Source organism: Rhinolophus hipposideros (genome assembly GCF_964194185.1).
Source record: "Rhinolophus hipposideros genome assembly, chromosome: 2".
Taxonomy (NCBI): domain Eukaryota; kingdom Metazoa; phylum Chordata; class Mammalia; order Chiroptera; family Rhinolophidae; genus Rhinolophus; species Rhinolophus hipposideros.
Window position 1 is genome coordinate 74533301 of NC_138048.1, and position 27203 is coordinate 74560503.

At 35.3% G+C, this 27203-nt stretch overlaps 1 protein-coding gene across 9 annotated transcripts in view; it reads right to left on the minus strand.

Moving 5' to 3' along the window:
- The window catches only part of LOC308505216 (multiple epidermal growth factor-like domains protein 6), a 607252-nt gene that overhangs the window by 72293 nt on the left and 507756 nt on the right, over positions 1 to 27203 (minus strand). For all 9 annotated transcript variants that reach the window (XR_013994480.1, XR_013994481.1, XR_013994482.1 and 6 more), the window contains exon 16: positions 25835 to 25966. Coding sequence is in view for 1 of the 9 variants with exons in the window: in XM_081067036.1 (XP_080923162.1) it covers positions 25835 to 25966 (132 nt within the window). In the remaining 8 variants the exon portion in view is untranslated. The remainder of the gene's footprint in view (positions 1 to 25834; positions 25967 to 27203) is intronic.

The following is a 27203-nucleotide window of genomic DNA, read 5'->3' on the forward strand; positions in this document are numbered from 1 at the left end:
CTCAAACTTGAGCAAGCATCAGAATGCCCTGCAGAGCTTGTTAAAACACAGATGTCGATGTCCCACCTCCAGAGTTTCTGGTTCAGTACTTTGGATGGAGCTAGACAATTCGCATTTGTACCCACTTCCCAGGGTATGTTGATGCTGCTGGTCTGGGAACCTCAGTTTGAGATCCACTTGCCTGTAGATATCTATAGGGAGTTTTTCATATTTTTCTGGATACTGTAAATGTTAGATTTATGCAGAAAAGGTCAATAAAGCTATCATTTTCTAGCAAGCATCTTGATAGCATTCACTGGGTAAAAGCTGAATCCCTGACAAATTATGAAGAATTATTAAAATAGTACCCGTACAGCCCCCTCTAGTTTGCTATCCACCTACCCCCATCCAGTCACCTGTGATAATTCATAGAGTACCTGTGGATTTGTTATAGAGGACAAACATACAAGACAATCAGAGATAATACTTAGATAATTATCATTTCCTTTTTGGAAGTAAGAGACCATTTCTTATGTTTTTTTTTAAATTGAAAAGGATCTTTAAAACCACATGGTGGCAGTGTAATCACATGAGTGACACTTTCATGGCATCAGAGTTGGGTTTCTGAATCCATTACACATCAAGTGATAATTCTGAAAGCTAAGCATCTGCGATATTGGCTTAAGAATTATTGGCCCATAAAGTGTAAATGACAAGTTGTAGTCAGATACCTCTACAAAATACCTCAGTCAGAGCTTTCAATATTTTTACAATGCCTCAGACAGAATATATTTCCCCCCTCTGCCGTTTCATAGTGTGAAAACAACTTCACAAGAACAAGCAACAGATCATTTCATGCATGAGCTATGTAACAAATTCAATCCAAAATAACTCCTGCTTCAGTTTAGCAAATTGCTGTGTGATACCAAATTCACTTTCAGATTTAATCATTTTTGAAAAGTGAATTTATGTTTTTTCTCTAGCATTGCTTAATTTTAGATATTTGCATGTTTATAAGCTTCTCACACTAAAGTAAAAGTGAACTTTCCTAGATTTGTTCATTGAAGTATCTACTTGGACCTTTTCTTCGATAGTGAGATTTTAAAGATGGCATTAAGTCTTCGTGTGTTTTAAGTTGGCTGTGAATATGTACTTTATAATCTACATAACCCCAATATCACATAAGGAATATAGGATTCTTAGGAGAACAAGGTCCTGTGGAAGTGAAGGACATACTCAGTTATTTCACCCTCTGCCCTACAACAAAATATTCTGTACTGTCAGCAGAAAAGGCAGATTCCTGGGAGGGGGAAGATGGGATGGATTAATATTAAATATTGAAAATGCTTTTCTATTTGCATCTTGATATGGTGCTTCTGGTCAAACAATGGAAACTCTCAAATAAGACCTTTGTAAATGCCAAGAGATATGGGTGTCAACAGAAGGGAACAAAGAACACAGAAACTTCTTGCAACACGGGGTTCAGTTCCAGTTTGCTGACAAAATCTTTCTTTGCTCAAAGATGATGGGACCTGAAAACATTAACAACCAGACTGAAGCGGGGGGAAAAAGGAAAAATTGCCTTTTCCATGAACTGTCCTTAGCCATCCTCTTAAACACGTGCAGACTTCTCACACCACCACAGACATCCTGATTCTGGTTTTGGCTGCTGACCTTGCTTACATTTCAGATCAAAGATTCCCTCTGGGCATCCTGAATCAGACAAAATACTCTCTGGAAAGTACCCTGTGACAAGAGATTTCCCCAGATGCTGGGAATGGAGGGGGAAGGTATTTTAACCTAGGTAAAGACAAGACTCAAGGTCTCAAATGATGTCCCCAAATGCAAATTAGAGAAGTCATTAAAATGTTATTTTGAGGATGGAGCTATTGCTCTGATGTGGGGAACATGTGCTGCACTTTATTGCCACGTGTGTTAGGTAGAATAGTAGCTGAGAGCCCGCCAGCATTGTAGTGCTTCATAGCACAGCAACAGCATCTACAGTTTCAGAGGTTACAACTCCCCAGGTCCTCGTTGCAACTGATGGGCTGCACACAGTGTTCAGGATTTCTTATGTGCCCCACATCACCTGGGTTTTAAACCTGCTCTCCTAGTTGAGCTATGCCATATTCGGCCAGCTTATTTCATAGAGGTGTTCACGTTTGATTCTTTTCTAGCATCTCCAGATCAAGATTTCAAAGGATAGATAGTAAGATTGAGAAAAATTACACTGCAAAAAAATCAGTCTCATGCGCACATTCATCCATAGACAGAGCCAAGCCTGTATAAGGTAGTAGTATCCCCACTTCTGATATAAAGAAACCGAGGCTTTAGAAAGGTTAAGTAACTTGTCCAGAGATTACACAGTCACTAAGGGGCAGCGCTGGGATCAGGTTTGTTTGGTAACTCTAAAGCCTGTGCTCTTAATCATTAACAGGATTGGAAAGACTTGTCAGTCATTACACTTCCTACCTTCAAAACAGTTACACTTCTTCCCTACGTACTCCTCCCATACAGAGACTGAGAGGAGCAAATGATCTCCTCCCTCCCCCGCCCCAAGCATACACTACAGGCACGTTTTTTAAAAAGTAGACTCTTTCTCCACGTAAATGTTACTTATTTTTAATACTGACACATATGTTAACATTTAAAGAACATTCCATGTAATATTTACATGCATAATATGTATTAGCTATATGGTGTTGGACAGTTATAATTTTATCAAAGCTCAATTACTAGGATTAGTATATGAGCTATCATTCTTTTTGACAATTCAATCAGGCTTCAAAATTTCAAAAGAAGTTTAACTTGCCTCATTGATTGATTTACTCATTATTTTTACCATTTCTATTTTCAAAAAAGAATTTAAAATAACTTATACAAAAAGGAGAGACCGGTAAGATAAAATAATTAAAGCAAGGATAAAAGAATAAGAGCCATGCAATAAAATGGACAAGAGATTTATGCCAAAAAACTTAAAGAAAATTACTGTAACCAGACATGCTTTATCCATGAGTTTCCAGATAGCTACAGCAAAAGCAAATGAACAAATAAAAATACAGTTCTCTGATTTAAAAAAATACTATTTTTTAAGAAAAGACACATATCTTTGTACTATTAAAGTGTTTTGATATGTGTGCGTGGTGTGAGGTTGAAGATTTTTTTTTTCCCTCTATAAATATTCAAGGGACTCATTGCCATTTATTGAAAAGACCATTAAACACTCATTGCACTGTAGGGTGGTCTTAGTCATAAATCAATTGACTATGTATTAGAGGGTCATTTGTTCTGATCTTTTGATTGTGTTCCATTGGTCTATTCATCTGTACTTGAACCAATACTAAGTTATCTTAATTATTATAGCTTTATCTAGTTATGAAAGTACCCCAGCCCTGTCTTGGCTATTCTCAGATCTTTTGTTTTCCAAATACATTTTAGAGTCAGCTTGCCAATTTCAAAAAACAAAACAAAACAAAACAAAACAAACCTGCAGGGATTTTGATTCCGATTGAGTTAGAATTATAAGTGACTTAGAGTTGAATCTTCCAATCCATGGCCATCGTATACGCCTCCATTATTTAGGTGTTCTTTAATGTCTCTCAGAAAATACTTTGTAGGTTTAAGGTATAAGCATTATACATGTTGCCTCTAGTTTACTTTTTAGTATTTTATAATGCAATCATAAATGGTATCTTTTAAAATTTTTACTTTTTATTCGTTTGTTTCTGGTATATAGGAATACAATTAGTCTGTTCATATACTACCTATTGATATAGTATCCAGTGACCTTGCTAAATTTGCCTATTAGTTCAGCATGTAGTTTCTTTTAGGTTTCCTAGACATAATCATGTCATTTAGTAATAATATAGTTTTACATTCTTTCCAGTAAGTCTTTTTCTTGACTTATACTGGATTGGACCTCAAGTGCAATGTTGTAAAGAAGTTGTGATAGTAGCATTTTTGTCTTGTTTTCCTGATCTTGAGGGGATAGTGTCAGCATTTTAACATCAAGAATGATGTTTGTTGCATTTATTTTTATAGACTTAAAAAAAATCATACTTAGGAAGTTCTCTTGTTTTCCTCATTTGCTAAGAGAATATGTGTGTGTGTTTTATTATAATAAGTGTTGAACTTTATCACATATTTTTCTGTATCTATTAATATAACCATAAAATGTTATCTAATTTATTCCTTAATGCTATGATATACTACACTGATTTTCAATTGTAAAGCTACCTTTGAATCTCTGTTACAATCCTCCTTGGACAATGTAAGTTATCATATATACATATATATATACATATATACATACATACATATATAATCACATGCTTATGTATATATATATAAGATTTATGTGTGAAAGGTTGGACAATAAAGCTTTTAGAAGAAAACTTAAGTGAATATATTCATAATCTTGAGTAAGCACAAAACTAAACAGGGTTCAAAAAGGCTAAAGACAAAGGAAAAATAAAAATAATGACAAATGTGACCATGTTAAAATTAAGAACCTCTGGTCATATAAAGACATTATTAACAGAGTACAACTATATGCTACAATGTGAGAGAAGATATATTGCAGTACTTATGTTTTATAAAAGACCATATTCAGAGTACACAAAGAACCATCATCTATAGTTCAATTAAAGGCAGGCAACCACTTAAAAAGTGGGTACAGTTCTAGAATAGAGAGTCACAAAAGAGAAAATTCAAATGATAATAAGTATACGAAAAAGGAATAAATATCAGTTCTCAGTAAAGTTCAAATTAAAATCACAATGAGATACCATTACACAATCCTAGAATAGCTAAAATGAAAAATACATACACTGTCAGTGTTTTCAAGCATGGAGCAACTAGATTATTGCTTATAAAAGTATGAATTTTCACAAGCACTTTGGAAAACTCTTTGGTAGTGTCCTACTAAAGGTAAATGTCTGCATAACATATGATACAGGAATCCAATGAATGTTCAATGGCACACTACTCTTATTAGCCAAAAATGGAAAATTATTCCAATAGCCACAATAGTAGCCAGCCTCTGAGGTAGTCTGCAATGTGCAGGCCTCCTGGTTTTGACATTTTTATGGTAGTTCCCTCTCACATTGAAACAGCTCTCCCTCCCTCCCTCCCTCCCTCCCTCCCTGCGTCCCTCCCTCCCTGCGTCCCTCCCTCCCTCCCTCTCTCCCTCTCTCTCTCTCTTTCTATACCTTATCGTAAGAAACGTTATGAAGAAACCTATGTAGTGAGGAACTGAAGCCTTCTGCCAACAGACACATAAGTGAATTTGGAAACAGTTTTCTCAGTCTTCAGAGATTGAGCCTGGTTGGCAGCATAAACACAATCTCAGAAGCTACTCTGAGTCAAAATGCCCCAGTGGAGTCTCTTCTAAGTTTCTTATCCTCTGAAAGTGTGTGAGATAATGTTTATTCTTTTAAGGTGAAAGGTTGTCGCAAATTTGGGGTTACGCAGCAATAGATAACTAATCCATCCATCAACAATAGAATTAAAAATTGTGGAATAATCATGACATGTAATACTAAACAGCAGTGGGAAGGAACAAACTATAACTATGTCCAATAGATAAATCTCACAAACATATTTAGTAAAAGATATCAGATACTAAAAGTACATACATCATGATTTCATTTACATACTCAAAAGCCAGCAGTCAAAACAAATCTATAGTGATAGAAGTCAGGATGGTGGTTACTTTTTCATGAGGCAAAGGGGGCCTCTAGGAATATTGATAATGTTCTATTCCATGATCTGAGTGTTGGTGACATGAATGTGTTCATTTTGAAAAATGTATCATTCTGAACACTTATGATGCATTCACTTTTCTACATGTATGTTATGGTTATACAGTATAATTATGTTAAAAGGAAATGTATTGTGAATTCCCTCTCTGTCTCTGAACAATACAATGAATGATTGTTTAATGATAGCTTTAAAAAAATACAGAATCACTTTCTAGGTTGTCATTTGTTACACTGATTTTTGACAAAAATCAAACACGAAATAGTGAATCATCGTACCATAAAGACATTCTCTACGGAATTAAATTAATGAAGTCCCAGAAAACAGTTTTTAAACAATCAAATTTAATTCTGAGATAAGCTTAGCAGTGTTTCTCAAATTTTAATAGCATAGGCAATACGTAGGGGATTGACTTCCCATGGAGATAGGCCACTTCTTGTCCTAGAGAGTCTGATTCAGCAGAACTGACAAAGGTCCCTGAATTTGTATTTTTCACAGATATTTCAGTGAAACACTTTGTAAAATAGTGAAACAAAATTGTACAGGTGTTTTTTTTTGTTTTGTTTTGTTTTTTTTTGCACCTGTATGTACTTGCATTTCTGATTTCCAAATAGAATCCATACCTTAATTGCAAATACACATGGTATTTGAGAATTAAAAAAAAATTCCCTGAAAATGGCTGTAGACAAAAAAATAAAGCCCGGATACATAAGCTCATATTTTAAATGTCTTTGGAGAATAAAACGATATAAACCAAAAAAATCACATATACTTTACTGATTTTAATATATAACTTCTGTTGCATGCAGAGAGGTGATATCTATAAGAGACACATACCTGTAGTACAATAAAAAGTCACTTCAACCTCAACAGTCCCCATGCACACACACTTAAACTTGCAGTCCAAATAGACAACTTTGCGTCCTCAATGAACATAAAAATGAGTTAAAAACAAACAAACAAACAAACAAAAAACATAGCAAGTTTCAGCAAGATCCCAGTGGTTCCTTGGAAGTTTATCTGTTTCTATGTTGTGTCCCTCACGACAGTTTACAAATCTTCCCTTGGCTGTGAAATGACTATGGACAACCTGTAATTCTGACTTGGAGGGAAGAATAAGCAATAGCTCTCAAAGGACAAATATCCAAATAACCTGTTTTCATGCAAATATAAACATACCAAATAAAGCAAGGCAAAAACCATCCTGAAGATTATATAAGGTATGTAGGCAGAATTATTTATAAACTGTATATTCTGAAGCTGCCCAGGAGGCATCAGCAAGTCTTTAAAGGTTCCTTATGATCACTGTTAGAAGAACTGCTGGAAATAGCATACAGCAGTAATAAACCATGGCTAGCTACAGAAGCAGGCATACCATTTACTTTACCAAATGGGGCTTATTTTTCCTCTGTAGTCTCCTCTTAATAATATGAGCCCCAAAGTGAGGTCTGTGTCTAGATTTATGAAGTAAATAAAAATGGGGAGGTCCCAGGGCCTCGTGCACACCAGCAACTCTGTAATCATGCAACCGCTTGCTGGGCAGGGGATGTGGTTACCTCTGTGTTTTGAGCATTAACTAGGCCTGTTGGTGCTTATTAAATTCTTAATGGGGATGACAACAACTAGAACCAATGGAGGATTATAAATGCAGCTACCCCAGGTGCAAAATTATGGGCCAGATTTTGAGCCCCCTATTGCTGAGTCTATGGATTTTTTTTTATTAGAATGAATGCATGAAGGGATGTATAAACATGATTATTAACATCTTCACCCTCTGTAGAGTAATTGTTTGGCTCCAGTGAGGCAGGTAACATCTCCTCCTTCCCTGGTCAGTGACCTTTAGAATAATCAGTAGTTTGGATGGTGCCTCAGAGTGCCAAAGAAAAAAAAGGATGCTGGCATGCTGGCAGAAATGGCATAGGAAAAGTGTATGTATATGCACGTACGCACATTTTAAGACAGGAAAAAAAAACTGTATTAAACTTACGCTGATGGTAACCACTTTGATCACCTCTTGTAACTGCAGAAGTCAAATGTGTCTTATATTCATCTTTTGTTATCGGTATATATTATTACAATTTTAATAGTTTTTTTCCTTTCTTAAAATGTGTATACATTTTTTTGGCACCCTCTGTATATACACATATATATATTCATATATACACACATTTATATGGAAGAAAAAATAAAAATAAAGACGAAACAGTTTCGGAACAGTTTAGAAAATCAAGACCCATTGATAGAGAAATTATATCTGTATTACAACAAATGTAGAAATACATTAAGTACTGCAAAACAACAATATAGAGCTAGCTAGTTAATTTTCTCAAGTGCTTAACTTCACTGAGGGCTAGAGGTAATTCAAAACCTCACATCTCACTTTTGACCCATGTATCTTACCATGAGGAAAATAGTCGGTGAGGTCTACTATGGGAGGGGCTAACAATACTGCCCCTCATAATCTGAGAAAGTAATTGTAATTGATGGACTGTAAAATTGTCCCTAATTCTCCTTCCAGCCCTATATCCCTGCCCTTTGTGACCTGACTCTCTTCAAGTGGCAAAGTTTATTTCTTACCCTTTGAATTGTCGTTGGTCTTGAGACTTGCTTTGGCCAGTGGACTGCAGCAGAGGTGATTCTGTGCCAGTTCTGAGATTAGACCTCAGAGGCCATCTTGGACCAGCCAACTATAGCTGATGTGCCAGCTGACCACACATATGAGGGCGGACAATTAAGTTCACGAACTCATCCTAGAAAAAGTGCTACATAACTCACTGCTGAATATCACTATGGTCACCTTCAAAGTACTCCCCTTGGGAATCTATGCACTGAAGCCAGCACCTAGTCCACCCTTCAAAGCAATTTTGGAACTCTTTTTCTGCAATGGCCATCAGAGCTGTTGTCATATTACCCTTAATGTCCTGAATGTCATCAAAATGTCTTCATTTCAAGATTTCCTTTATCTGTGAAGTAAAGAAAAAAGTCATTGGGGGCCAGATCAGGTGAGTAGGGAGGGGGGGTCTAACACAGTTATTTGTTTACTGGCTAAACACTCCCTCACAGACAGTGCTGTGTGAGCTGGTGCATTGTCGTGATGCAAGAGCCATGAATTGTTGGCGAAAAGTTCAGATCGTTTCTGTTTAACTTTTTTACACAGCCTTTTCAGCACTTCCAAATAGTAAACTTGGTTAACTGTTTGTCCAGTTGGTACAAATTCCTAATAAATAATCTCTCTGATATCAAAAATGGTTAGCAACATCATTGCAACAAATTCACGAACTTAATTGTCAGACCTCGTACACGAGAGTCCAGCTGAGTACGGCCTCAGCCAGCACAACTGCCCAAGTATCCATGAACACTTGAGAAATAACAAATAGTTATTGTTTGGTGTGTAATTAAATTTTAAGGCTGTATCTTACACAGCAATAGCTATGCAATCTTTCCAACATTATGGTGAATAAGTTTCCTCTCTAAAGAAAGGATATATTTTTACATTCTTTTATAGCTTTTATTATTATCATTTTTGCTATCTAATGCGAGATACTGTTCTCAGTACCTCATGCAATTACTACAATTAATGGCTTTCAAAACTGGTACGGTGCTTTCCCTAAATGGGAGGTTTGGTTTTAACCACAGAGACACCAGTTTCTTGTCATTGACCTTGGGCATTAGAGAATGTAGTTCAAAGGAGCAGCAGCAATTACAGGAAAGCAGTGGGAAGATTAAAAGTGACCCAGGCGTGGAGTGATTGAGGACCCAGATGAAAATTGTGCTGCATCATAAATAGGCAGACTTTCTAGTAACCTTTTTATCCTCAACTGACACTTGGTACTGAAATCAACCTCACAAGCAAACGATCAAATACATTCAGAAAAAATGGTTAGTATCTTTAAAACATCATGGACAGATACCAGATGGGACATTGATACCAGGACACTCTCTGCAAGTGAGCAAAGACAAACATCCTAATATTCTTTCTTCTAAAAACCAAACTCTAATTGCTGAGCAGACTGTTCCCAGGCAAAAAAAAAAAAATCTGAAAATAACCTGGTAACCAATCTACTTCATATTTGAATACAAATGATAAGGGATAACATATTTTAAATATGGACTCTCTAAAAACACTGGTGATCAAAACATATTGGAAAATCTGAAACTTGGAGGAGATTGTAAAATATCATCACGACAAAAAAAAAATAAAAAATCTATTCCCTTGACTCCTACAGATTTATTGCTTTGGCCCAGGGATAGCTTCTACATGAAACCCTCTTCGTGGAGACAGAGACAACAGTGGGAGAGGTCACAGTTGTTACTACTTTAAACAATCTTCATATGTGTTTCCAAGGTCCAGTTCACAAATACCAGCATCACCAGTTGCAAAGAAACAGAAAATTTAAATGAGAATGAATTTCACACTTGAGGCAACAGGCAGCTTTACATTTGGATATGACATTCAGAGCTATGTAAAACTACTACTTTGCATACAGAGTATTGAATGCTTTCCCTTGGAAACCAATTCATGTTCTGTATGCCAGAACCAAGGAAAAACTGGTGATGTTGACTGGCAGAGACTTTCACTTAAGTTACAGAATTCCAAGAAAGAATATAATTTCCTCAAAGCACTTCTTTAAGAAGAAAGGAAACGAGTCAACCTTTGGGGGTGGGCTACAAGCATGTACAACGAATGAAACAAACCCTCTGAAAGACAGAAAAACTATAATTTCCCCCAAATTGGTAGTGAAAATGACTACAAAAATTTGCACAATCATGCTAAATAACATAGCACAGTTCACTAGATTATCTTTTTAAAAAAAACTTAAAGTTCTTGGAAAGCAGTATCTGGATATTTTAAAAATTACTTGTCTTAATAAGGGCTACAATGAGGATCTACCATGAGGGATTTATGTAGCTGTTTTTATATAGTAACCCTAGTCCTCACAATAATCCATCAATGGAGGTATTGTTATTCCAGTTTGACAGAAGGAAAACGAGAGGAAATCGATGTGTAATTCTCCAGCGATCACAATCAAAAATACAGATGGGGTTGTCCCAGGTCATCTCTGAGATTCCTTCTACCTCCTTCATTCTTTTATAGAAGGTCACAGAAGGTGAAAACCCATAGCTGGCAGGGAGTGGGGAGAGCTTTGAGTGCAGTAACTTCAAAATTTGTTGCACAAGTTGTTTCTGAGTGTTCCACACAACGGGTTCATTGATCATATAAGTTTGGGATGTGTTCTCTCTTAAAGCTAAACAGATGTATTTACTGTTAGATTTTACTTCTGTATTTTTAATATAGTGCTTGTTTTTTATTATAAATGTAATAAAGAGGCTATAAAACAATTCAAAAAAACACAAACAAAAAAAAACCACATAGTTTTGATTTAAATGATTTTGATGCTGTTTTCTGCTTCCTTCTACATTTGCGATTATTCATTTTTTTTTTTTTTTTGCTGGCTCTATCAACACATCAAAGTCAGAATTATTTCATCACCAAGACAGACTCTTCTAGACCTTTCTTCTCTTCCCCATCTCTCTTTTTTATTACCTGATAGTTCTCAAAATCCCTTTACTCTCCATGCAGGTATCTATTTTTTATTTATCTTCGTATTCACAAACTCTCGCTCGACTAAATTTCAAGGTTACAGTCCTTGAAAATAACACGTGGCTTTTAGACAGTGAAGACTTCATCATAACTGGCATGCCTCTAATCAGTCCTGCAGTTAGCAAAGCAAATTACATACTAGCTTCAGAAGGTAACCTGTCAGAAAGAGAAAGACAAGTACCATATGATCTCACTTATATATGGAATCTAAAGAAAAGACTATGTGAATGAACTAATCAGAGACAGTTTTGGGGACGCAGAGAAAAAACCGAGAGTGGTTAGATGGGTGTGTGGGAGGGGGTTGGGGATAAGGGGAAAGGTGAAGGGATTTGGAAGCAGCTGGTAACCACAAGATGGCCTCAGGGTTTTTTTTTGAAAATTAATTTGGGGAAGGTATTCTATAATGTTGTAAAGATTTTGTTGGGTATCCGATGAACATGCGTCCTATTTGGGAGACCACCTCAGGGATACTGTGGATACCTGATCATGGCATTGTACACCAGAAGCTAAACATTAATGAACGCCAACTATAATTTTATATATATAATGTGATGGTTCAGTGTGAGGTCGGAGGGATAGTGGATGGGGGGAGGGGGGTTCACAGTATGAGGGATATAAATGATGAACGTCTAAGTATTACCTTGTTTTGTACACCTGAAACTAATAAATAAATTAATTATAAAAAAAAAATAAAAATAAAAAAAATAAAAAAAGAAGGTAACCTGTCTTCTCTTGAGGACATCCTTCTGCACCATATTTCTTTACTGGCATGCATATCGCCAATATCTTCTCATTTAATTGTTGTCAGAGACACTTGGGTTAATGTTTATGTCTATGTGTTTTAATAAATAAGAACTTAAGGTTGGTAAAGAAGGCAGAATCTTATACTATGTCATCTTTTCAGAGCAGATGCCTTTTAATTCAGATAACTGAAGACCTTTTTGACCTCAAAGCTGACATGCAATTAATCTTTAATATGTTATTAATATTTTTTGCAAAGTTTTAAAAGGCCTTTCTGGGCCTAATAAAAATTATTAAAATTTGAAAAATTAGCCCTGAACAGATAAGTGAGATATTTTACTATCTTGTCAGGTGGATGATGTATTTGAATACAAAGTGGGTAGGGTTTTGCCATTTTGAAAAGGGTGGCTTTTGCCAACATTTGGCATGGCATTCTTGAAAATATTCATCATCTACTGTATCATCTTTTCATATGTTTTCAACTAGAATTGTCTTTCATTTTCAAAAATCTAAAATAGAAGGAAAATGTATATAAAATCAAGATAGTACAATATTAAATCAAGATAGTACACTGCACATTAGATCCCATAAAAATATAAAATTCAAGACTGATGACAATAATACTTTAAGACACTAAATATAACTGGAATTTGTTCCTTTACCATTTCCATAGTACTGTAATGTTGAAGTGGACATTATTGTTTTTCCTTAGATAATTTCCAAGTTTGAATAAGATGATAGAGGCAAAAAAAGCTTTGCAAAGAATAAAGTATTAAATTTTTTTTCTCATGATATGATTATTAGAAATGTAAATTAGACAGCTTGATCATATCATTTAAGTTATAGATATTCTCTACAGAAATTCAAACTGCTAAGTATACTATGTATGGGCATGTTAGCATGATCATTTTGCATTGTCTTAAATCAAAGTTAAAATTCAGTAACACATAGTTGAAACATACAATGGAGATCTGTCAGATTTCATAATCTAATGAAATATAATTTCCTGGTAATAGTTAACACACATTTTCCTGTGGGAATGCACGGGCAATTTCAATGATATTACAGAACTTCTTCCTCAAGATTTGAAAAGTTTTAGACTGAGCTTCCAAAACACATTAATTATGTGGAGACTCTCACAAAGATAGACATCCAGGAAGTCTGATATCTTTGCTGCCGTACTAAAGTGAGGCACATTAAGTGGTCTGCAGGCTTCCTTCCCTTTCTTCTCTATATTCAGACAATTGATTAATGATGGCACAAAAACGCAGTTAGTAAGATCGACAGTATCTTAAAATAGCAGAAGGATTTTTTTCCCCCAGTTTTTCGGGCCTGTCATTTTTATTATAGAAAAAAGCAAATACAGATATGTCAGACTTAGCATCACTATTGTCTCTAAAGCCAACAGGCAATCATTTATTCCAACTTGGAAATAACTATTATGATCAATCAGGCATGTAAAATTGAGCCACTTCAAACTGTTTGAAAATTAATATACATATTTCATTTGATTTTTCCCTTCATATACTGTCTTCTTTTGAGCCCAGGAGATATAAATCATTCATAATGTAGTCACAGACACTTTCCTTCAATTTGTTCCTAGAAAATAGACTAAATTAGACTAACAAGGTAATTATACATTGCTGTGTTATCAGTTGTGACACTCCCTAATTTTAGAGATGTTAAAATATCAAAAAATGTGACTTAAAATACACAATATATTGTATATGTGTGTATATAAGAGAAAGGGAGGAAGACGGAATAGGAGACAAATGAAAAGTTTATAATACAAACAATTAATGAGTGAAAAACTTACTTCTCCAAATATCTATCAGCACAGGTATTTAAATACAGTCTTTGCAAATTTCATGTGAGAGCCAATTTCCAGGTATTTGATTTCATTTCAACATTAATAACTCATGGATTTTGAACCAATTCTATCATGATTATGTTGGACCTGACCTGCTAGTGTGAGAGGGATCAAGAATGAGTAAGATTCATCAACAGACAAATGTCATGGGTTGATGACCAGGAGGAATAATGCGTTTTAAAGAGGCAAAGAAGATATCAAACATCTGCTGACAGAGGAAAAACAATGGGGTGATGATTTTGTTTCTTTTATTGTCAAGCTCTATCTAGAACATAGTCTATAGGTATTATTTTTACTTCATCACTTTCCATTCATTCTTTAATCTCAACTGGCATGTCATCCCCTTTCCCATGAATGTAGTTTATTATTATTATTATTATTATTATTAAGTTACCAATTTCTAAATCACAAACTCTTTGATTGTTCTACATTTTTTTCTTTTCCCTTTAAAGCAGCATATGAGAGAGTGATGAGCCTTTTCTTCTTGAAAGTCACCTTTATCTGGAATTACATCTCTGAGATCTATTTCCTTTTCACCTGTCCCACCTTTCTAAAGTAGTAGTCACGAACACAGTGCCCAGAACCAGGTGGGTATCACACAGGAAAGAGTGTATGGAGTCTCATCAGATGAATCACCAGGGAGTGGATGGGACTACGACCAACTGGAAGGTGCCTGCCCCCAAACCCAAAAAGTTTGAGATAATTTGTTCCCACACAGGAATATAGCCCGGTATTCCTACATCTTTGGATATTTTGAATATCGAATAACATATTTTAAAATGAATTAGCCTGGTATTCAAAACACATATGCAAGTCAAATTCAGCTCTAAGGCTGCCATTTGTAACAGGTGCTGTAAGTAAATGTTGATCTCATTCACTGGTTTCCCTTTCTCTATATTCCCCTAAATGTAGGGAATTTAGTTAGTTTCTGCTCATAGTCTTTTAGGCTTTCCCCTTTAGCGTCTTCTCCTCACTCATCTCATCCAAACCATCCCTACGTTGATGGCCTCACATCTACACTACTAGCTGAGATCTTCCCTTTGAGTTCTTAGGATCTGATTTTCCAACAAATCATTTTTCATGCTTGTCCTGCTCAACACATCTCAAATTATACATACTAAATAATTTTGAAACTTCAGTTATCTTTCATTTTCCACAACTATTCACTAAAACTTGTGCCTTGGATTCCAATCCTAATTCCCTTACTTAGTAACCATGTGGCCTAAGAAAATTACTTTACTTATCTGTGCCTTACTTTTCCTGCCTGGAAATGGAAATCATAATACCCCACCAAGTTATCATGAGGATAACACATTATTGACTAGCACACAGTGTAAAGTACAGTATAGGGAATATAGTCAATAATATGGTATTACCATATTACATACTCACATTATGCCATGTGAGTACCAGACTTATCTGGGGAATTACTTCATAAATTATATAAATGTCTAACCACTGTGCTGTACACCTGAGACTAATATAAAATAATACTGAATGTCAACTATAATTGAAAAAGAAATTTTAAAAATAAATAAAAGTGGCAGAAGATCTGAATAGACGTTTTCCCAAAGAAGACATACAGATGGCCAACAGGTACATGAAAAGATGCTCAATATTACTTATCATCAAGGAAATAAAAATAAAAAGCACAATGAGCTATCATCACCTCATATCTGTTAGAATGGCTATTATCCAAAGGACAAGAAATAACACGTGTTTGAAGAAGATGCTGAGAAAAGGGGACCGTTGGGCACTGTTGGTAGAAATGTAAATTGGTGCAGCCACTATGGGTAACAGTAGGGAGGAAGGTTCCTTACAAAATTAAAAATAGAACTACTATATGACCCAGCAATTCTACTTCTGGGTATTTTCTGATGAAAATAAGAACACTAACTCAAAAAGATACATGCACTCCTATGTTCACTGAAGCATTATTTATAATAACCAAAGTGTCCATCGATGGATGAACGGATAAAGAAAATGTCGTGTATACATATACAATGGAATATTATTCATTTATAAAAAGGAATGAAATCTTGCTACTTTCAACTACATAGATGTACCTTGAGTTCATTGTTTAAGTGAAATAAGTCAGACAAAGATGATACCACTTATATGTGGGATATTGAAAAAAACAATCAAACTGAAAAAAAAATATTGACCAGATAGCAGGATACAAACTGAAATTTTTTTGTTGTTTCAGATCTCGAAAAGAGATCTTAAATCAACGTGTGTTAGACAATTGATTTATGTCCTGCTAAGGGAATGTTAATCTAATTTTGTAATTCGTAGCTGTTCAGTCACTCTGAGGGTATACAGTGGTAAGGATTAAGTTTTAAATATTGGAAGAAGTTTTCTTTAAGGAGGGATTTTTTTAAGGATATAATTACCTGAGTATCTATGTGCTAAATGCCCTTCCAAAGGTATGTGTATGAACCTATTTAATCCTCATAAGAACCTGATAAAAAAGTCCTTTATTAGCCCTTTATTTTACAGATGACAAAACTAAGGCTAATTAAGAACTTCCCTAATGTAATAGAGAACCTAAGTGGAGAAGCCAGAATAGGAGGTCCAAGGTTGCAGAAATTAATTACTGTTCTAGATAGTTTCTTTGGAGTTGTCAGGGACTACTGCCTTCCTTCTTTCCTCTCCATGGAATGCTTTCCCTTCACTTTAAGCCAAGTATAGAGGGCTTTGAGGGAACCACTTTGAGAGCTTGATATATGCCTCTGGAAAGCTGGAGACTCATGAGCTGGTATCAGAATCACAGTTGAAGAAGAGAGTCCAGAGAGCAGAATTCTATCAAAGGCAAAGTACAGTAGCGTCTTTCCTACAGGATACATGTCAGTCCCACAGAGGTCATCTTGGAAGGGAAAAAAATGGCAGAGGACAAAGGCAGGATGAGGATAGAGTGAAGTGTCCATTTTTGAGCTTGAGGTAGGCCTGGGGTAGGCAAGGGAACAAGCTTTAAATTGAATTTGAAATTATTTTCGATAAAGGGATTTTTAATTAGATTATACAATAAAAATTGAGAGTGACTCCAAAAGTCCTGGGATCTTTCTGGGACCTCATTCAGAAGCAGGGAAAAGTGAAGCAACAGTGAGGCCGAGCAGAGCAGAGACGTGATGATATTCTGCACATCGTGGCTGAAAGCACAATTATTCCCTCCTCAACAACTTTTACACCCTCTATATTACTTCCAAAAGACAGGCTATGTTCGCTAATGTGACATCTGGGGCTTTTCACCTTTTGACACTTATTCTATCCCTTTTACCTTAATCTCCCATCCAAACCTAAATTCAGCCATACTCCAAGAAGAGGCAGGAAAGACATGTGTAGCATTTCACACCATTAGGTCATTCACTGCTCATGTTAGTCACACTGCTTGGCATGGACTTCATACAAGCTCACCCCTCAGATCTGACTCATTCTTTAAGGTTCAGCTGCTATCCCACCTCTTCCATGAAGCCTTCAGGGATTCCCCCAAATAGGGTAGTCATAATTTCCAATCACACATCTATTATTTCATCCTCTTTCAAAATATAATTAAAATCAGTGGTTTATACATCTTTGTCATCCATTAAACTGTGAATGAATTCCTTGAGGGCAGGGCATTTTATCTTTTCTCACATTCCATATAGTACTTAGCAAATGATATATACACCAAAGGCTCATAAATGATAAAATTAAAATTTAATGAGTGCTGTAAGCTGAGACCTTTCTCACTTTCAAAGCACTGTGCAAAATTCTCAGGGCAATCTACACCATGTGGATTTCTAAAGGTGTAATACCCATTAACTTATTTAATCTTCATAAGAATCTGATGAGATATGTTCCTTTTTAATCACATTTAACAGATGAGGAAACTAAGGCAAAATTAAGTACTTAAGTAATATAACAGAGAGCCTAAGTGGAGAAGGATAGGTGATCAGGACTTATAAGGTCTTTGCTTGTAAAGGAAACAATGATACCTGGACACAATCATATCAAAAAGCAAATAAGAAAATACAGAGTTCTACATGTCATACTGTCCTTATATTTAAATATTAAGGAATTACAGTACTAGAATGCATGCATGTCAAACAAAAAAAAATAAGTATTTAGTCATAACTAGATAAAGATTTCAAAATAGTGCACCCCACAATGAGCCCAACTGCTAATGACACACAAAGGGTCTGTGTGTGTGTGTGTGTGTGTGTGTGTGTGTGTGTGTGAGAGAGAGAGAGAGAGAGAGAGAGAGAGAGAGAGAGAGAGAGAGAGAGAGAGAGAAAGGTGTATGTATTGGGCAAGTAGAACTTTTTGATGACTCCTTTTGTAGAAATAAGAATTTATTTTGTGCTCTGCCAGATATTCAATTCAGGGCTCTGGAAGCAAACAGCAAGAGTAATCACGGATTGCTATCGGAAGCTAGCCAGCTATATTTACCAACATACAAAGAGAATTTTAAACACAGTTAAGACTGGGTAGCCTTATAAAAACAAAAAAGGACTGAGACTATTCAGCATCTGCAGAGTGCAACAAAAATTTCCTGATTGTTATTTATGTAAGATGAAGAACAGGACTTATAATCACCTTCTAATTAAAGCATCTGTTATCAGGTTCAGTCAAGTTGGACAGGCAGGTACACTGGCTAGCCTCACGGTCCCACTGAGAATTATTATTACTGATGTGGTACAGCAGGGCAGCTTCCACTGTGGAACCAGGTTGGACAAGCTGCACAGAGACAAAGAAAAAGCACCCTCCCGCCATCATTAACTTGAGCATAGGCTGCTGCGGCACTGGGCATTTCAACCATACCCATCGCTGTACCAGTCACTCTTTTGAAACCTACAAATGTAGGGCCTAAAAGGAAACAACCTTAGTCAAACTTTTTGACCATTCAGTTTTTTCAGTGGAATCTTAATTGTCTCTATTTTCTTTACTTTTTACACCAGGCAGCTACAATATTTAATATTAACAACTATTGTCTTAATTTATAGATATGTAGTGTTTGTAAGAACTTTACTGATTATCTAGTCCCCGATTGCTAATTACATACAAGTCACTTTGCAAGTTAATCAAGTCTTCCAAGATTCAGTTTCCTCATTCATAAAATGGGGAGAAAGCCAACTTAATTAGTTCTGAAGATCAGATGAGAGAATTGGTGAAAAACACATAGCACAGTGAACACAGAAGAGGCACTCAATCGCTCTGTTCACATTAACTTCAAATAGCATATTATCATTATACAGCATATGCCTATGTTTACCTTGTAGTGTTATTTACTACACACTGAATTGTATATATTATGTAAATATTGCGTTTTATCTAGATTCCCTCCTTTAAGTTACAGAAACGAAGAGCCAGAAATACTTGTTCACTTTTCTAAAATGGCTCTGCTATACTTAAAAGAAAAGATTGCATACATTGGAGGTGAGTACAGAAATAAACAATCTAGAATCTTGACAGGAAACTAATCTTGACAGGAATCATAAGGACATCATCGTTGACTGATGTTGTTAGTCTTCTAATTCTTTGAAAAGCACTTTCATAAATGGAACAGAAACCAGTGAGGCTGTGGCGTTGAACATATAACTACATCTTTCCTTCCTGGTTTGTCACTGATCTCATCTTAAAAGGCCTGACAATTCAATCCAGTTCTGTGTAGTCTGCTAAATATTTTTCAGTACCATAAACTCTCTATTTCTTGTGTCTTTATTTACTTGGTGGATTATTTCTTTGAAACTTTAACCCCAAACTTCTTTATGTAATTGTCAAGAATGTTCTTCAATTGAATCTAGCATATCTTTAACAAGCATCCTTTGTATATCAAGAGCTGGGGAATAAAAAGAACAAACGATAGTTTTAATCATGTACAAATAGACAATTATAATACAATATGCTATGGAAAAAAGGGATTTGGTATTTTTTTTTGTTTGTTAGTTTATATATACCAGGAAATGAAAATCCCTGAAGAATTTTACAGGGCAGTAAAAATTGAGGGAAAAAAATGATTAGCGGGAAGAATAAGAAAAATGGCACCCCATTTTAAAATTTCATGGTGCTTGGGGGAATGACTAAAGTATATGAGGTATGTGTGAGAATAGTCAACATGATGTAAGGGACCAGTAGATGATGGCCCTTTAGTACCCAAAACTCTTCATGAAATTAAAGCCTTAGTGGGTTACTGAAGATTTTAAAATAATGATAGGATTGACTATTAAATTATTTTTATATAACGTCTATTATATAACATCTATTAAACTATTTTTTAAAAATGTAATAGACGTTATATAAGGTGATAAGCATAGGGGAAAGAGCAGCTTTCGGGCCCCCTTTAATGGGTATGTGCCAAAAAACGACAGCTAATTTGGATATTAACTTTTTGAAAACACAGGAAGACAAATATCTTGCAGACCAGATCCACTTTTCAACTTAATGCCTTTATATCATGGCACCATGACTCCCTTCTGTTTCCACAGATGATGGGAATATGAAACTCAATGGTAATGACATAACCATCAGTTCTCAACCATATCCCTTTTTAAAAACTGAATCTTCACAATAGCTTTTATGAAAGACCTCTCACTTCTGCAGTGTCGCCTGTATGTTGCACTTCCCTGTGGGAGCTGACATTTTGCTGATACTTCATCAGGCTGGACTGCCTGCTGAGAACCAGATTGGTAAGGGATATGCATCTCACTGCTGAAAAGGATGGGAGATGTATTATTTAAATACAATTTATTTTACAGAAACTTTAAAAATCAGATTTAGGGCTGCTTCAGAGAGGTTAGAAACATATTATTGCATGTCACCTCTTTGTGCTTAGTGATGATACTTAAAACTTTTAATTGTTCTTCAAATAGTTTGTTTTATTTTGTTTTACATATACTCATTTTTCCTGCCTTAGATAACTGTCTTCTTTTTCACAACAATGTGTCATAAAGGAAATACCAGCCCTGATTTATGGTAGGTGTGTTACAGGTAGTTGGTTCCCTTATATCTGAGTCAATACTGCAACTGCATGAATTCTAGAGAAAAGGAGTGAGGAGGCTGTGTCTACACATAAAGCACTCCAACATTTTTTGCTTGTTTTTTGAATCTTGTATCAATTCAGCCAAACAATTGAATTTTGTTTTAAAAATGAAATAGGCTAACTAAATTGCAATGTTTTCGTTGGTTAGAACTATTTTTTGATTAATTCAACCCAAACGGTCAAACTAGTTATCTGTTTAAAAGAAGCAAACTAAAATGGACACCTGAAAAGTAATCATTCCTTAATATATAAAGAGAAAATAAAATTAAGAAATCATTCTTTGTGTTCAAAATACAATATTTGCCAGCCCATGGTACACTGGATCTGTTACTCACAGCTCGGGAAAGCCAATTGTTAAATTTTCAGAAATTTTTGCCAGCCAGTTCACCTCACATTAGTTGCCTAAAATACTCCATGGTGGGTACTATCACAGTGTGGAAATTGGCAAATGCTACAAACCAGGGCTTTACATTTCAGAGACCCAGTTGTTAAACATTTACCAGGTTACCTCTACAGAAGGTTTACACCTCTGTTCAGTATGGTTTTCATGGTGTTTAATGATGTCTGATCATCATGATTTCATTATGATACATCTTTCCATGATGTTTGATTACATGATGTTTAAAGATTAAACTGTATTTGGAATTAGTATTTCCCTTTCAATTTCTTCTCCCCCATTTTCTCTTATTTTCTTTCCTTCCGTAGTGGAGGGACTTATTTTGTATATATATATTTATATATTTATGGCAGAATTCAGAGAAGTAATAACAAAATGACTGAGGGATAGCAAATGGAATTCCTGAAGAGAGGGAAATGAAGTGTTCAGAGGAAGCATTACAGGCATACCTTATTTTATTGTTCTTCCCTTTATTGGGCTTTGCAGATAATGCTTTCTTTTTTCTTTCTTTCCTTTTTTTTTTTTTTTTTTTTTACAAATTGAAGATTTATGGCAAACCTGTGTCAAGCAAGTCTATAGGTGCCATTTTCCAACAGGTTCAGGTTCAGGTTAGATTTTTTTAATAATAAAGTATTTTTAAATTAAGATATGCATATTTTTTAGACACAATGCTATTGCATACTTAATAGACTACAGTATAGTGTAAACATAACTTTTATATGCACTGGGAAACCAAAAATATCGTGTGACTTGCCTTATTGAGAAATTTGCTTTATTGCGGTGGTCTGGAACTGAACCTGTGATATCTATAATGTATGCCTGTACTACATTCTTTTAGGTTTCAATTTTTTTTAGAGTTTTAATGGTACTGCCAAGCAATGCTCAATATCCACACACTGTGAAATAGAAGAAAACAGTCTTAAATTTAAAAAGCAACAAGTTCAATTAGACTGAAGGAAAACATCTTCACTATTTGGAAATAGTTAAGTCTACCAAACAGTATGTTAAGAAAAGACAACTACCTTACTTAGATATTTAGTCAGCAAATGATCTGAAGGTGATTTATTATTCTCCATGATTGTTAAAAGGGGAAATGGTAAAGTTGTAAATATAGGAAAGACAAAAACGTACAAAGTGAAAATATTATCACCCATGGTCCAACCATCTATAGATGGTCACTGTTAACAACTACTGCCCTTTCTATTACAATTTTCGATATGCACACATGGGTGCATGTTCTTACAAATTAGATCATTTTTATATACATCATTTAATGCCAATTTAGTGTCAATTCTCCTGACATTACACATTCTTTAAAAACATCTTAATCATCTCAGAATAGTCCACTGATGTGTTATAGAATTTGTTTAATCATTCTCCTACTGGTGGATATTTATTTATTTATTTATTTTGTATTTTATTATTATAAATAATACTGGGCTAAAGAAAAATGTGGGACCATTTCTCAAATTACTTGGTAAAATGCCTCATATATAAAGCTAAACTGCCCTTCATAGAGATGGTGTGTTCTTATCGAGGGTGTGAGAATATCCATGAGGCCACAGCCACACCCACCTGCAAAACTGTTTAAGGAATGGGAAAAAAATACAACCTATCACAATCCAGAGTTTTCTAGCACAGTGTAATAAAAACCTTTTAAAACAAAACAAAACAAAAGAATGCTTTTTAATTTCCCCAATTATTTGTATTTATAACTTCTGAAAATTGGAATTTTATATAAAGCTAATATCTTTAGAAATAGCTTTTTGGTTTCTCCTACCTCTAAAATACAGCACTTTGTGTAGCCTATAAATATTTTTACAGTTCATTATGCAGAGTAACTAGGTTTTAAAATTCTGTAAGCATGATAATTAGGATATTTAGAGAAATGTATGCTTTTCTTCAAACACAAGCCCCTTTTAAAATGCCACACATTCTTTGTGAAATATGCATGCAGCATTTTTAATGAGTCCTATCCTTTGGCTCCATTCATTTTATTGAATATCTTATTATGATGATTCTATCATTTGTGTTTGTGTCTGTGTATATAAAATCAGATAACAAATAGTATATAACATAAAAATTGAACTGGACTAGCAGTTGGGGAAAATTTTTGCCTCTTCAATTCAATACATTATCTCATGTATCAGATTGCCAACAAAATTAGGATACTACCGTGTTTCCCCGAAAACAAGACCTATCTCTAATGTGTCTTTTGGAGCAAAAATTAATATAAGACCCGGCATTATATTATATTATATTATATTATATTATATTATATTATATTATATTATATCATATTATATTATATTATATTATACCTGGTGTTATGTTATATTAAAATAAGACCGGTTATTATATGAATTTTTGCTCCAAAAGACACATTAGAGCTGATGGTCCGGCTAGGTCTTATTTTTGGGGAAACATGGTATTACTCATCAACAAAAATCTCTCAAGACTATCATGATATAGTCTCCTAGAGTTTGAAATCCTAGAATGGAAGAGAGTTGTAACATAATTATTAAATAAATATTTTAAAGAATGAGCAATTTATCTCTCTTTTCACTTGTTTTTCAATAGTCTATTTATATCACCTTGACAATTGGTACAGTATAAACTTTGTCACTATCTGCTTAATAATTATTCCATTGGTTGAGTTAAACAAAAGAAAATGTCACATCACTGTGGAAATAGCAAGTAGCTACCTTTGAATATGTAAATTCTTACCTTTAAGCTTTTTTATTTTTTTTAAAGCAAACAAGTAGGTTAGTGATAGCCAACTACTGTCCAGCATACTTTTATACTGTTCGAAATGCTTGACAACAGTGCCAGAATGACAGTCCTAAAATAAGACCTACCTAGTTATATTCAGAAAAATAGTCAGTAAAAGACCTTGTCTTATTACTCTTGCTTGAGGGTTATCCTTAGGGGCAGTAATGCATTCCCCAAATGATCAGATGATTAGCTAAGTGCTAAGTACTATCCTGGTGTTACATTTTATATTTATGTTTAAGTTTCTGGTTTTATTTCCTTGCTTTATAAAAAGTACTAAGCATGGACAGCTAATTCAGATTACTGTTCACAATTCATAAAACCATAGACCATCACAAACAACAGATTTTTTTTTTTAAATTTATGGATACAACACAATTTAAAACAAAACAAAACAACTTTTATTTATTTAAGTGTGTTTTTCCAGGACCCATCAGCTCCAAGTCAAGTAGTTGTTTCAATTTAATTGTGGAGAGCGCAGCTCACAGTGGCCCATGTAGGCATCGAACTGGCAACCTTGTTGAGAGCACCACACTCTAACCAACTGAGCTAACCAGCTGCCCCACAAACAACAGATTTTTGCTAACATATATTAGACATTTTTAAAATAGCAATGTAAAAATAATATTGTAATAATTATGTATGGTGTCAGATGGGCACTAGACTTATTGGGGTGATCACTTTCATAAGTTTCATAAATATCTATTCACTATGTTGTACACCTGAAACTAATGTACTATTGTATGTCAATTGTAATTGAAAAAATTTTTAAGTGTTATATAAAAACTACCATCATTATTATCCAGCCCATGGCTTTCCTCAAGTTTTCGTTACTCTGACCCATGGGGTTAGAGTACAGAAGGTAATAGAAGAAGAATTAACAGAGGTTATGTAAGAATCACAAGAAGAAAAATAGATAGCAAAGAAGTAGTTCTACCAGATCTTTGAAGCAGACTCATTTTAACTAATAACTTTTTATCAGTCTATAATCTGTTCCCACTCTGACAAGAATGATAAGTGCAGTTTAATAGATTCTTTAGAGTGCCTTTCAGTAGAACTTTAAATACTATGGTAGATTGGTTCCCAAGATAGCTGCAACCATATCTCCCAGCTTGCTGGTCTTTTGCAATGAGATTTTTGCTACTCTTCTCATCCAGGAGGTAGAATCTCTTTTTCCTTCCCTTGTATCTGGCTGGCCTTGTGATTTGCTTTAACCAACAGAAGTGATTTGCTTTAACCAACAGAAGTGACGATGTGTGGCTCCTCGACCTAGGCTTTTTGACCTATTATGGCATCTGCTTTCAACACGTTTGGGACACTCCTTCTGGGACTGTTGTCTTGATACTGTCATGCTATTAGAAGCCCAAACTAACCTTGTGGAAATGCGATGTACAGGGAAGGTGAGGTCCCCTGGTTGACAAGCCCAGTAAAGCCCATTTCCCAGTTGATCTCCTAGCTGGAAGCGTCACAAGTGACACCATGTGAGACCAAAAGAAGCTTCTCATCAACCCACAGGATCAAAAGAATAAATCGTTGTTTTAAGCCACAGAGTACTGGCATGGTTTGTTATACAACAATAGATAATTTAAAGATGTACACTACTGTAATATCTCATAGAGCAGTTAGAAAAATCAAGCATTCATAAAGCTAACTTTATTGCCTTTGTTGGTTACCTTGCCTAGGTTAATGACTTACGTTTGGTACAGGCTTTTCCTGTGTAACCAGGGGGACAGTCACAGTTTCCAGTTTTTTTGTTGCACTGACCTCCATTCTCACAGGGTCCACAGGAGAACTGGCACTCTGGTCCCCAGAGGCTATCAGGGCAGGCTTGTAAAATAAAAAGAGAAAGAAAGGAGCTAAGACTTTGAATAAATCTCAAGTTGGTCCCAGCTTTCTGCTTGACTGAGTTGGAAAAGTGTCTCTCTCTGTGTGTGGTGTGCACATGTGTACCACTGAGCTGCAAAGAAAGAAACATTTGAGTAGCCCCTAAGGATTTATAGCACTTCCAAAAATATTCCCTGAAGAAATCAACATGATGTTGTATCTTGTCACTTTGGAAACACAGATACAGAGGTTGGCTCTTTGCTGAAAATATGGTTGTTCAGACAGTAACAATGGAAGCAATTTAGATGTATGTCTTTGGAGGCACTTGCACAGAACAAAACCTGAAAATGAGATGTAATTTGTAAAGGATGATTAGGAGGTGCGGTGCTTGGGAAGCTGTCCCCAAATGGTTGTCTGAATCCTGTTCTCCTAGTCTTTGCTTCTTTTGTAGCCAGAATAATCAACCCAGAGGTTTGTAATTTGTGTATTTTATATGAGTATACAATGTAGAAAGTGGAGAAAGAGGAAATGTGTGCTGCTTTGTTGGATATCCTTTGAAATGGAAAAGGATAGCTAATGCTGCCGGGACCACTAAGTGCTCAGTTAGAGGTTTCAGCACATGTCCTACCAATGAAACCACTGGAATTAGCAACCTGGTGGAAAGTATTCTTTTACACAGGAAAACAGTGAAACTTTCCTAAACATATGACAACTGTGAAAAGTTACGTCAAACCAAGTTGGGCTGTGAAGTATCTTCACGTCCTGAGAAGAGTTTTACTGAATAACAGAATTATTAAATTTTCTGGGATGTTTATATCATTCCTGGCTCTTACCTGTCGATCATGTACTCTGTACCAAACATTTTACCTAAGTTAGCTCATATTTTCATAAAAATTACTATATCACATAAGCAACTTTATTTTCATTTTACGTAAGAGACTGAGGCTTGGAGAGGTTAAGTGACTTATTCTGGGTCACACAACAAATAAGGAGCAAAGTTAGGATATGAACCCAGATCTTCTGGCCTCTAAAACTGGTACTCTTAGATACTCCACCAATCTTATGCTAAATACTAGGTACTCTGCTCCTTCAAGTCAATTAACCTGCTCTTAGAGATCCGCCAGAGTTCAAAATTTGAAGTTTATCCAATGTGGAACTACTGTAACAAAAATCTGTCCTTATTATGATGGCATGAGGGTTGATTAGGCCTCCTTACATGGACCCAAGGGGTTTGCTGTGC